Source organism: Gopherus flavomarginatus, chromosome 4 (assembly GCF_025201925.1).
Source record: "Gopherus flavomarginatus isolate rGopFla2 chromosome 4, rGopFla2.mat.asm, whole genome shotgun sequence".
NCBI lineage: Eukaryota > Metazoa > Chordata > Testudines > Testudinidae > Gopherus > Gopherus flavomarginatus.
The window spans coordinates 10,428,839-10,441,881 of NC_066620.1; the positions used below are offsets into that span (position 1 = coordinate 10,428,839).

At 40.6% G+C, this 13,043-nt stretch overlaps 1 protein-coding gene across 4 annotated transcripts in view; it reads left to right on the forward strand.

The window, feature by feature from the left end:
• The window catches only part of PLCB4 (phospholipase C beta 4), a 205,931-nt gene extending 194,129 nt beyond the window's left edge, over window positions 1-11,802 (forward strand). For 3 of the 4 annotated variants that reach the window (XM_050952026.1, XM_050952029.1, XM_050952027.1), the window contains 4 exons: window positions 3,383-3,440; window positions 4,347-4,433; window positions 6,701-6,737; window positions 10,057-11,802. In XM_050952026.1, the coding sequence (XP_050807983.1) occupies window positions 3,383-3,440; window positions 4,347-4,433; window positions 6,701-6,737; window positions 10,057-10,145 (271 nt within the window). In that variant the 3' untranslated portion in view covers window positions 10,146-11,802. The remainder of the gene's footprint in view (window positions 1-3,382; window positions 3,441-4,346; window positions 4,434-6,700; window positions 6,738-10,056) is intronic. The other variant, XM_050952028.1, reaches the window with a different exon arrangement.
• Window positions 11,803-13,043: the final 1,241 nt, after the last annotated feature.

Sequence of the window (13,043 nt, forward strand, 5' to 3'; positions counted from 1 at the left end):
AAGGAGCTAGGGCTGTTTGACAGCATAGTATCATTCATTGATCCTCCAACCTTGGACCACAGCTTCCTCATTCACCTGGTGCTGACTGGTCTTAGAAAGCTGACCAATATTCCCTGTTGGCGGGGCTCCAAGCCCCACTAGACCAGACCACACCACATCTGAAGCTAGAAAGCCAGGCAGCATGTCTTCACTGCACGTCTGGGAGAGCCATCCCTAGTTTTGGAGTCTGAGCTCCAGACTTGGGAGACCAGAAGCATTGATTTCAGTGATAGCTTTTTGCATTTTCTCCCTCGTTTTGGGCTGCAGTTTTGTAGCTCTTTAAAATTCCATTTCAACCTAAGGTGTTCTGAATACACAGGTAGAAGCAATGTTCGTATGATGATTTCCCGTGAGCCTTCAAGGTTTCCATACAGCTTTGGACTTGCTAAATAGTTGAACATTTTCACCTTCTATTGCCTCCCCTGAACTGGGCTATTTTGATCCTAGGGCTTGATCTTGTTCCTTCTGAATGAGCAGTGGAGTTTTACAGATTTCTAGTACATACTGGAGACAGCAGTTCCCAGAGCCCTTGGTAATCACGTTCCAGGTTTATGAAAACCTTCTGCTAATTACATTAAATTACTTAAGCTGTGCTTATATATAAAAATAGGCTGAAGACACTTCTCTTTTTCAGACTTTTGCAATTAGTCTAATTCAAATCTTTCAACTATTTTGTGTCAGCTCATTAGAATTCTTGCCATGAAAGGCACTTTACAAATGTGTATTATATGTAAACAGTAGTCAGATACTTTCTTTTTATTTATATGATAACTATAAAATATGGAAAATGGATCCCGGCCAACTAACTTTATCTTTTTTTGATGAGATTACAAGTCTGGTTGATAAAGGTAATAGTGTTGACATAATAGACTTCTGTAAGGCATTTAACTTGGTACTGCACAACATTTTGATTAAAAAACTAGAACACTATAAAATGTTACATGGCACACATTAAATGGATTAAAAACTGGCTAAATGATAGGTCTCAAAATGCAGCTATAAACAGGGAATCATAATTGAGCGGGTCTGTTTCCAGCGGAATTCCTCAGGGATCGGTTCTTGGCCCTACACTATTTTAACATCTTTATCAATGACCTTGAAGAAAACATATCATCACTAATAAATGACCCAAAAATTAGGGGAGTAGTAAATAAGGAAGAAGATGCATCAATGACTCAAACTTGGCGCAAGCAAACAATATGTGTTTTAATACGGCTAAATGTTGTTGCCTGATTTAAGGGGATGAATATTATTGCTTAGATAATATGGGTTATAGGCTCGCCAGTTAATATGATCAGAACATAAGGTTCTTGATCAAGAATCAGGCTACACAGAGTTTTGCAAGGACCCTTGGGATGTATGACAAGGACATTCATGCTGAGAGCAAAAATACAGTCGTAAAGATTTGTATTGAGATAAATGGAATAGTAATCTGGTGGGAAAATAATCAGAATGAACAAGGAATTAATATTGTTCTAGAGGCACGTGGTATTATTTGCTATAAAACTTCCTAGATTAACACACTCACACCCTTCCTTGTAACCTGGTGGTAAGAGACAAAGGACCAGCCTCACCTCTGGCATGCCAAAGGAGTCTGGTTCCTCAGTTCTCAAGTGGAAGATGAAGAATTTAAGAGAAGCCAGAGAACTAGAAAGCTATAGAAAGACCCAAGAGAAACTAACTTAAAACCTGACTACAACTGACTGACTAAACATGATGGTTTGTGCCCACCTGCCACGTCCAAACTTAATTTCCTTACCCACATAATATCAGGTTGTGCTTACTCTACAGGCTGGCATATTCATACATATTAATGACAATTAGCTCATTCTGTGACTTTCCATGACGTCCGTGACTTCTGCAGCAGCCAGTGTGGCTGACCCCAGGGCTGCCCAAGCAGGTGGCTCCAGGTGCTGCTGGAGTGGATCTGCATTCAGCCACTTGGGCAGCCCTGCAGCAAGCCACACTGGCCTGCGTAGCAGCCCCGGGGGCAGCCAGAGCAGCCACTGCTCAGCGGCCTCCGGCAGCTGGTGCCACTGGCCCTGCCCCTCCCCCGCCACCAAACAGCAGCCTCTTGGTCCCATCCCCCCTGAGCAGTGCCCCCTGGGGTGCCTCTCACCCCCTCAAATAGTGGCACCCCCAGGGAAACCCCCAGCAGCAGCCCCTCCCCCCCAAAAAAGATTTAGTCAGGGGTACTTATAGTGTAAGTCATAGACAGGTCCCGGGCCGTGAATTTTATTTTATTGCCCGTGACCGGTCCATGACTGTTACTAAAAATACCCATGATTAAATTGTAGCTGAACATGAGCTCCTAGTGCTATGCTGTGGCCAAAAGAGCTAATGTGATCCTGGGATACATAGACATGGGAATCTCAAACTGCAGCAGAGAGGTTATTTTACGTCTGTATTCAGCACTGGTGCAAGCGCTGCTGGAATACTGTGTCCAGTTCTGGTGCCCACCATTCCAGAAGGATGTTGATAAATTGCAGAGGGTTCAGAGAAGAGCCATGAGAATATTAAAGGATTAGAAACCCTGCCTTATAGTACTAGACTCAATCTGTTGAGCTTAATAAAGAGATGGCTCGGGGTGACTTGATTATAGTCTGTAAGGACCTACGTGGGCAACAAATGTTTAATCATAGGCTCTTCAGTCTAGCAGAGAAAGGCAGAACACAATGGCTGGTAGCTGAAGCTAGACAAATTCAGACTGGAAATACAGCCTACAGTTTTAACAGTGAGAGTAATTAGTCATTGGAACAATTTACCAAGGGTTGTAGTACATTCTCCATCCCTCAGAATTTTTAAATCAAGGTGAGGTTTTTTTCTAAAAGATCTCCATTTTGGGAAAGGTCTCTGGCCTGTGCTACAGGAAGTCAGCCTAGATGACGACAATGGTACCTTCTGGCCTTGGAATCTATGAATGACACCGTGTGAAGCATTAGTTAAAATGTCTTTTTATTCATGATAAACCGTATGAGTTTTAATGTTAAACCCTGTTAAACTACTCCAAATGGCTTAATAAACTCAATTAAATGGCTCACTCTAGACTGAGGGTCAAGGCAGACTTAGTTTGCAACAATCTTGTTCCGTTTCTTCCAACTCTCTTAGTCACAACATCCAAGATAGCCAGAAACATTAAATATAATGTAAAGACGTAAGGCCGGTGTAGGGCCTTGGTCTGCAATTAGTCCCACTGACTTCAGTGGAGCTACTCACAGTCTAAGGTAGTGCATAAAAGGTGGCAAAATAAGCCACTAAGTTATCTATCTCCTTATCATTGACTCAGATATGTGGTTTTGGTTCTTGGACTTAATAAATCCTCAAGCACAATATCCTTTTTTAGGCGAGTAAGAGAACTAAACAGCAGCAACACTAAAAAGTTTCTGGAAGAGAGAAAAAGGGTAAGTATAATTTTGCTAAGAAACAAAAGTGTGTGTATGTGATTTGTTGGCAGGAATCTCACCTCTTGTGTAATGTACACCTAGCTTCTGCACAGCATTTTGAAAACGTACCCTTCAGTTACTGTAGCTCACTGACAGTGATGATTTCTACTAACTTGAGAAACTACGAGACTCTGGGTATGGCTACACTTAGTGCTGCCGCGGGAACACTCCCGTGGCAGTGCTTTGAAGTGTGAGTGTGGTTGCAGCGCCAGTGCTGGGAGAGAGCTTTCCCCATGCTGCAGGTACTCCACCTCCCCATGAGGATTAGCTTACAGCGCTGGGAGCCGCGCTCACACTGGCGCTTTGCAGCGCTGTAACTTGCTGCGCTCGGGGGCGGGGGGGGGGTGTTTTTTCACATCCCCGAGCGAGAAAGTGGCAGCGCTGTAAAGCGCCAGCGTAGCCAAGCCCTCAGAGTCATTCTCAAACTGAATTTCAAGGTCTCTCTTCACCAGCAAGCTGATCCAGGGCCTACTCTAGAATTTCTAAATTGTGACTGAAATCTTGGGGCATTTTATCTGAATTCACCTTTCCATTTACCTGAATTGAGAATTGGCTCGAAAATGGATTTTTGTCACTGAATTCAAGTCAAAATCTTAATCAGAGTTTAAAATCACATTTAAGTAACTTGTGCAAAGCAGGTATAATTCCTTAGTATGATGTTTGAATTAAAATAGTTTGCTGTTATATATATTTTAGATCTGTTAAACGGTAAACTATCCAGAGCAGGGACTATGCCTCCTTCTAATGTTTTGTATAGCACTGTGAACACCAGCCAATAAATAAAATTCTTTGGAAACTATTTATCCATTTTTTAAAAAATAATTTGTGATACACGTCACCTGTATTATCTTCTCTTGTTTGTAGCTAGCAATGAAGCAGTCAAAGGAAATGGATCAGTTGCGAAAAATTCAGCTTGAGCATCTAGAAGTCTTGGAGAAGCAGAATGAGCAGGTATTTTATTTGAAAGGGTTACAAGACTGTGAACATAAGAATGGCCGTACTGGGTCAGACCAAAGGTCCATCTAGCCCAGTATCCTGTCTACCAACAGTGGCCAATGCCAGGTGCCCTAGAGGGAGTGAACCTAACAAGTAATGATCAAGTGATCTCTCTCCTGCCATCCATCTCCAACAAACAGAGGCTGGGGACTCCGTTCCTTAGCCATCCTGGCTAATAGCCATTAATGAACATAACCTCCACGAATTTATCCAGTTCTCTTTTAAATGCTGTTACAGTCCTAGCCTTCACAACCTCCTCAAGCAAGGAGTTCCACAAGTTGACAGTGAGTTACTAAATTAAGAGAGCACAGTTCCATCTGTAGGATACATCTACACTGTAGTTGGGAAGTGGGATTCCCAGCTTGGGCAGATGTACATCCACTAGCTCTGTGGTTGAAGCAACTTGGGCTAGCCCCCCTAGCGTGTACCCAGGAGGTTTGGGAGGATTGTACTTAGGTAGTTAACCTGAGCTGCACCTGGTGCTGCCACAGCCACACAGCTATTTTTAGATGCTAGCTCGAACAGGGCTAAGGGGTGTGTGTGTGTGTGTGTGTGTGTACACACCTACACTAGGCATTACACCTCCCAGCTGCTGTACAGACCTACCCCTAGTTCTTCCGAGTGTGAGTCACTGGTGAAATTAGCTCCAAACAGCTTTTACTCTTGCGTGCTCACTTTTTTGGGAGTTGAAAATGTAGGATTGGAAGGACTTCAAACATAAGAATTCTGACACGATTCAGATAACCATCTAAAACTTGGCCGCTTTTCCAGAGCTTATCCTCCAACCTGTTCAAACCTCATGAGACTGGAAGGTTAGGCAGGAAGGCTCCCAGAATTCCAGTACATTCATAGTCAGCCCTCAAGAAAACCTTTTCTCTTAGTATTTTGACACTTCTGTTTCCAAGCCTAGATGGAAAATAGGAGTGAAAAAAATGCTCAAAATATCTCAAAACCTCAAAAGGTTTTGGTTTTGGGTCCTGTTCTAAAAATTGGTGACAGTTCCAGGGTTTTATAAGAACCAGTTTGCCCTTCTCTGGTTAAAATACTATGTTACTTTCTGCTGGTGAGAAGAAAATCATTTTCTTGACAACTGGTGGTCATCTTTAATTAAAAAAAAATAAATTATTCCTGGTGGAAAACAAGGAGCAGCGAGCAGAGCAATAATTATCATACAAGCTCAATTGCCAGGTTGGCCTCAGTGAAGTAGGAACTCAAGGGTGGACTATGCAAGTACATACCCAGTAAGGCGAGAGAGAGCTAAAAGTTGGACATAGTGGCTGTCACCTTCAAGGCTTATGAATTTATTTCCTACATTTTTCACTAAATTTTCCAGAACTTGAACAGTGCTGATAATCTAGCATAGTGCATGTGCTTTACTCCAGGGAGGTATAATTTCCACCCTAGTTGCCTCCTCCATGATCTAGCACAAAGTGGTCTGAATCCAGCGATGTCCATCATATACACACAGCTAATCAAAGTGCACAGGATGAATGCATGAGAAAAAAATATGTAACTGTGCTACACTGACTGTAGCATTGCTGCAATCTGATTGGTTCAGACAATTCCCTTGCAGTGTAAATTGTACTACTTGACAAAAGAATGTACGAAGCTATAAAAAGATTAAGGGCCTGATCCAAAGCCTACTTAAGTCAGTGAGAGTCTTTAGATCCAGCACAATATAAAGATAAGAGAGCAGGATTAGGGCTGAGCTTTTAACTTAAACTCTGTAATTCCTTACTTTTGAGTGTTTGATTTCTCATCCTTAGAAAGTTGCCTCCGTGCCAATTGTTCTGCCTGGAATTTATCATACAGAGTTATCATAAAAGGCTCTGAGACTGATTCTGGTGTCATGCTGGTTTCCCACTGATGTAACTCCATGACTTCAGTGGATTTACCTGTGATGAACACTAGTATGAGCATGAGGAGAATCAGGTCCAGAGCACTGACACCTGGCTAATGGTCATATGGATCAAAACTTCTCAAGGTATTAAATATCCCTTCCACGTCATACTGGTGGAGATACCTTTCATAGCAGATGTACAGTGCAGACTAATACACATATGAGTGGAAATACACTTCAGCATAAAGTATTATGCATTCACATTTATTAGACTTCTGTTTTATATATTCTTTTCTTGCATTCAATCTCCCTTCAGTTTTCATTCATTTTATTTGCTTCTTGTTGTATTACAATTTTGACATTATTATTTTTGTACAAACAGCTTTTGAAATCCTGTCATGCAGTGTCTCAAATACAAGGTAGGATTGATCTATAATAAGCAAGCTACTATTTCAATATGCTTTCCTTCTAAATTAAATCATTCTCACTGGAGTATTCTTTGTAAAGGCAACCATTGGGAAGTACCATTAACATAATGAACACACTTAATAATATTCATGTACACTAAATATTTAAGAGTCTGGCATAGTAAGAGTATTTTATGCTTTAGCATCTCAGACCCACAGATATATTCTTATAGTAACAAGGACAGGAAACTTAAAGAATGATTTGTATTGTTATATTATCAGTAGTTAGACACACTTTAGAATTTCAAGCATGTCTTTTAACTAAGAAGCATCTACTGATTAAGGAAACTGTTCTAGTGTTGACATATATATGACTAACTGCTAATGCTGATAGACAAAGCCAGATTTTCCACATATTAGCATAAGAATAATAAAAGTAATGCCACACTAAAAATAGCCAGAAATATATTAGCTAGAAATAGCTTTTTAGTGGCTAAAGAAAAGAGGCTTCCAGCTATAGGGAATCTGTTAATCACACTATTGTAGCTTTCCTGTTATAGCTTCCTAATAACCATCACTCATATTAACCCCTTCTCTCAACAGCAGTAAAATATTTGTGTTAGGTTTAAACATCCAGTTGTGGAATTTTGTCTGAATTTAGTGACCTGCTTAAATTTTCAGTTGATAATTTACTGGGGTCCCATCCTCAAACCCAGTTTATTCACATCTACAATAACTGTACTGAATTAGAGACAGACAATTATACAAAGCATTAATTTGGCTGGCAGCCAGCACTTTGTCCTTGATGCAGTCAGTCCTGTGAAGTGCTAAGTACCCTCAAATCCCATTGAAAATGAGGGCACACAGCGCCTTGCAAGCTGAACACATAGGTCCCATTAACTACATGAATTCATATTGACTCCAAGTACTTACTTCCACAAAGCTCATCTACAAATATCCTATTCATGTGTTCACTTCAGAATGCAGTGGCTGACTGTCAGTTGATAAAAACAGGCAGCCTGGCCAGATGGTGTAGAGTTATTCTGAACAAAATTCACTTTACAGCTACACCCTTCTGGCTAAACTAATCTGCAAAACAGTTACAGGGCTTTGCTCATGAGATACTGAACGGTCCAGTGGTAAAACAACTGGCTTAGCACTTGAGAGCCTTGGGTTCCAGTTTTTGCTGTGCCTCAGCCTTCCTGTGTGACCCTAGGCAAGGACAAGTCCCCTCCGACCTGTCTACATGATCATTTGGTTTGTGGCAAGCTGGGGTATGAAACTACCCTGCTGCCCTCAAATTGTCTAGGTGAACCCTGCTGACACAATTCACTAATGTGCTTTGATCTAGTCTTATATGAAATGAACTAAGGTGCATCAGCAGGCTCCACATGGACAATTAGTCCATGGCAGGCTAGTGTGGGATAGATTCACACCACAGCTTTCTGTGAACTATATGTTCATGTAGAAAAGCCCTTAGTCTCTCAGTGCCTCAGTTCCCCCTCTGTAAAATGGGAATAACATTACTACCCTCCTCACAGGGATGTTGGGAGGTGCTCAGGTATTGGGGACCACATTAGCACTTCAGAGAGAGAGACACTTCAGTTACTGAGAAATAAATACAAGCTGTGTCAGAGAGTTTGCATTTTAGTTGGAATTTCATTTTCGCTTGCAGAATTCACACACTAAATGAACACAGCAAGTCAGTTCTAGTATTTCAGAAAAGGCTGTACACACTGATTCATTTATTAATGTTATGTTTCCATATTTTCATTTGCAAATTATTTCATTTATTTCAAACTTTAAAGTCATAGGAATGTAAAGTGCGATTACAAGGCATTTATAATATTTAATACAGTTGCCTTTGGTATTATAATTAGCTGAGTATACAAAAATGTGACAGTGAAATGCACAGAGCTAACTGTTCAGAGAGGGGTACATCGATAGCACCTACACAAACCCACATGTACTTTAGGTAAGTGTGCATCTAAATGACTGTTTTGGACTTTCATTTGCCCAGTTTTACATCTGGAAACACCTGTTTGCATACACTATCCCAACTGATAGGCATCTTTACAGTTTATCAGAATACACAATAAGGCAAATCCAGCGACCACTCCTCCCTGTATAGCAGCAGCAGAGCGGCCACTCATACTGGGGAAAAGATTAGCATATGGGAGACGTGAGGATATTTTCAATCTTAAGACATCCCCTATCCCCAGAAGACTGGCTGTAAAGACAGAGTGGACAGCCTATTTAGGTAATTTTGGATCAGAATGATAAGTGAGTTCACAAATTGAAGGATCCTCATGGAAAATGCATAGGGGTAGGTACTGCCCCCACACTTTGAACTGAGGGGTAGCCTCTCAAGTTGGTAGGTCCGAAGCAATTTAGGGCATAAATAACACCTTTAACTTTATTTAAAGTGTTGAAATATATTGCTTAACATGTGGGCTACTACAATCAGAATATCAGGGTTAGAAGAGACCTCAGGAGGGTCATCTAGTCCAACCCCCTGCTAAAAGCAGGGCCAATCCCCAGATAGATTTTTGCCTCAGATCCTTAAATGGCCTCCTCAAGGATTGAACTCACAACCCCGGGTTTAGTAGGCCAATGCTCAAACCACTGAGCTATCCTTCCTCCCACTGAACTAGCTGTCGTCCTCCCAACAATCTGTGCCAGCATCAGTTTCCAGGTGGATTCAAGATGTAGCCCCATGTAGAGCACATTGCAGTAGCCTAATCTTCAGGCAACAAAAGCATTGATGCCAGGAGCAAGAGGTACAGCCAAAATAAACAGCTAAAATCACTAAGCTAGATGAAACCATCTTGGACACCATAAGAGATCAACATCTCTGCCATCAGTAAGTCCAATAATCGTTCACACCAGTCATTGTCTTTCATTGGCCAGCCAAAAATGGGTCCAGATGATAGGTTGTAACCCTTAGGTTCCCAGGCAACACCAGTCCAAACTCAGCCAGGGCTGATAAAGTGTGTCTCCAAGCCATTGTCCCATTTCCAGAGGCAGTTCAGTCAGAAACAGCATGATTTTCCTTCATACAAGGTGAGGCTTTCAGATGCATTTTATTGTGTGTTTTTTAAAAAGTCACCCATAAATCCTAGGAATGTTTCCTCGTATTTTGTAACTTATAAGCACCAGCAGAAAAATAACAGCGATGTTTGAAAATATGCAGATTTTTTCTGAGATAGGGAGAATGGTCTCGTTACATATATTCCACTCAAATACTATGTGCTGAAAATGTAATTGATTTTGAACACAAGCTTTAGTATGGTACTCGATGATGAAACAGCGTGATTATTTTGGGTTACAGGCAAAGGAGATGCAGCAGATGGTGAAGCTGGAAGCAGAGATGGACCGCAGGCCAGCAACAGTAGTCTAAAACTCCAGCATGTAAACTGAAGCCAGGAAAGCCAGTATCCGTAAAATTCCAACCATCATTGCTGGGAGGGAAAGCAGGTTTTTTTGCTCTTTTCCCTTCTGTTTAAACAAAATGTAGACACAGACCACCAAGTCTTAAGGTTTTGCATATTCCTTTTTAACAGTGGGTACTGAAATTCCCTTATTGCGCAAAACACTATAAAAAAAGGCACATCACATTTTAAAGTCTAGTCCTGTACTCCCTGTTCAGGAAACCTTCCATTCATCTCAATGGGTGTTTTTTCCTACGTCAGGATTGTAGGCGCAGGTCCTTAAAATACCGCATCATGTTTCTTTTATTTTAACATAAGCTCAGATGGTAACACAATCATAATCAAAACAACATGCTATTTACCATTTTTATTCTCCTGCTTGGTATCTTACTGTATTAGCCCCCATCCTGCAAGATGCCATGAGCTAGGAGGCCCTCAGCAACTCATAGCATCAAGCCTTTTAAATGGATCTGCTACTAAATAATAATAATTAAGAAAAATCATCAGCTTCATTTGAAAGATTAGTCCTTTTTTGGTGATTTTTTTCTATTGTGCACACATTTTTGAGCTGCAGCAAACTGTCAGCAATTGAAAATTAGCTGCAGATATTGGAAAGTACAAATATCATCAGCAGAATTAATACACTGGGATAACAGTGATTTCGCAGGATATTTCCACATTAAAATTATGCCCTCAGCAAGTGCCATATCAACTTTATCATTCCTGACAGAGCTAACATCCTGTACAAGCTGTTGAAATGGTTACCATAGTAGAAATACATTGTTTTGTGCCAAAACTAATCAGTGCTCTAAAGTTAAAGGAATTGTGTGTTAGGCACTTTAAGAAAAGTTTACATCATCCGTTGCTTGTATAGAAATTACATTTTGATCCTGTTGCTGCAGATCCGAGATACTATAGTTCATTGTATCTTAAAGATTGTTAAATGACTATTGGCAAAAAGTTTGTAACTGTGAAAATGTAAAAAGTATTTATACACTTTAAATCACAATATTGTAGAAAATCACCTAAATGTTGCCACTGACAAAATTAGTAAACTGAATTACTAGAAATATGTTTGCATGTGATACAATCACCAGTTATGACTTTAATGCCAACCGTATGACCACAGTCATTCTATTAGTGAATAAATACAGATTAAATGTATGTCACCAAATATTATTTGATTCATTCTGAAGACTTTTAACATAACAAGACCTATCTATATATATATATGTATATGAATTAATTATGTGGGCATTCTTGATACTTCAAGTTCTAGTTAAAAGAAAAGTACATAACTAATTTAATTTTACACACAAATATTTATGCAGATTTTCAGAATTTCATATCAGGAATAACCTTTTTATGTCTGTTAGATACGAAAACAATTTGCTACAGTGTTAATTTGCATGTTCTTAAAGCCTGCTGTAGTTATATTGCAGAACAATGCATGTAAGCATTCTGCTTGCAATTTGCCCATGCTGCCAATACAAAGGAGACTGCATGGAAAACTGGTAGTTTAGAACAAATCAGATTACTGATTTCATTATACTAAGCACCAATTAAGTTGTTGTATATGCTTGTACAAACCAATTCTGCATATTCCTATAAACAAATTAAATGAAAAGAGATTGTTATTGTCAGTTCTGAGATGAAACTTTCAACTTCTCTAATAAAAACGTAAAAATAAATACAATACTCAGTGTGATCGATTTATACAAGAGTTTCAAGATATCCCTACTTCAAAATGGAGCACACCACGTGAAGTATCTTCCATAAATTCCTGTCAAGGTGCCCATACTATAAACATATTCATACCACTTCTTATTCAAGGGATTCTTAGTTCAGTTATTTTAAAGGTTATGAATACTGGGCTACATTCATAAAGGGATTTAAGCACATAAATCCAGAATATAGATCATGAATCCTACTCAGCAGCTGCCTAACCTATTGGCGCCTAAGGGCTTGTCTACATTGCTCACAGGATGGACGAGCAGTGATCAATCCAGCGGAGGTTGATTATAGCGTCCAGACTAGATGCAATAAATCAACCACCGAGCACTCTCCTGTCAACTCTGGTACTCCACTGACACGCGAGGCGCAGGCAGAGTCGACGGGAGCATCAGCTGTCAACTCATCGCAGTGAAGACACTGCGGTGAGTAGATATAAGTACGTCGACTTCAGCTATGTGAATCATAACTTAGATCAATCCCCCCAGTCTAGACCAGGCCTTAGTTTCTGCCGGTAAAGTCCTCTGTGCACCTCCATTTCTGCCAATGGGTGATGTTAGTGCTCCAAAGTGGTGTTAAGACTGCCAAGTTGTTAACACTGCTAGTGCTGCTGTTCTTAGCGCTCCAGTGTTAGCTGCACGAGCAGAGTGTGCAGCATACTGATTCAGCAGACCTCAATGTTGTTCATAAAGAAAGAGCACAGGCTTGGTTCAGTGGCAAAGGTCCCATAGGACCTACAAGTACACTAACACATGTACACCTGCGACAATGGTGCCATTTCAATCAGCATAACATGACACTGCCCTAGCCCAATGCAAAACTGCCCCTCCTTTTACACATTGATATCAACAAGTTACATACTACGCTCCAAATGTTAGTTATCACTGTAAGCCTTGAACCTGCTAGTTCGAACAAAATATCTTTAGCCATTATCCTGTCAACCCCTCCTCATCTTTGAAGGGACAGTGTATTCTTGTACATCTCTTTGGAATGCATTGGCATCGTTACTTGAGAGATCTGTGTGGTTTTTGTATCAGAAAAGATCCACGGGGCTAGTTAGTGTACAGCAGACTAGGGTGGGGTAGATTCACACTCCAGTTTGCCACAAACTAAATGTTTGCGTCGCCATGCTCCCAGCCCCCTCTCTTTCTTTGCC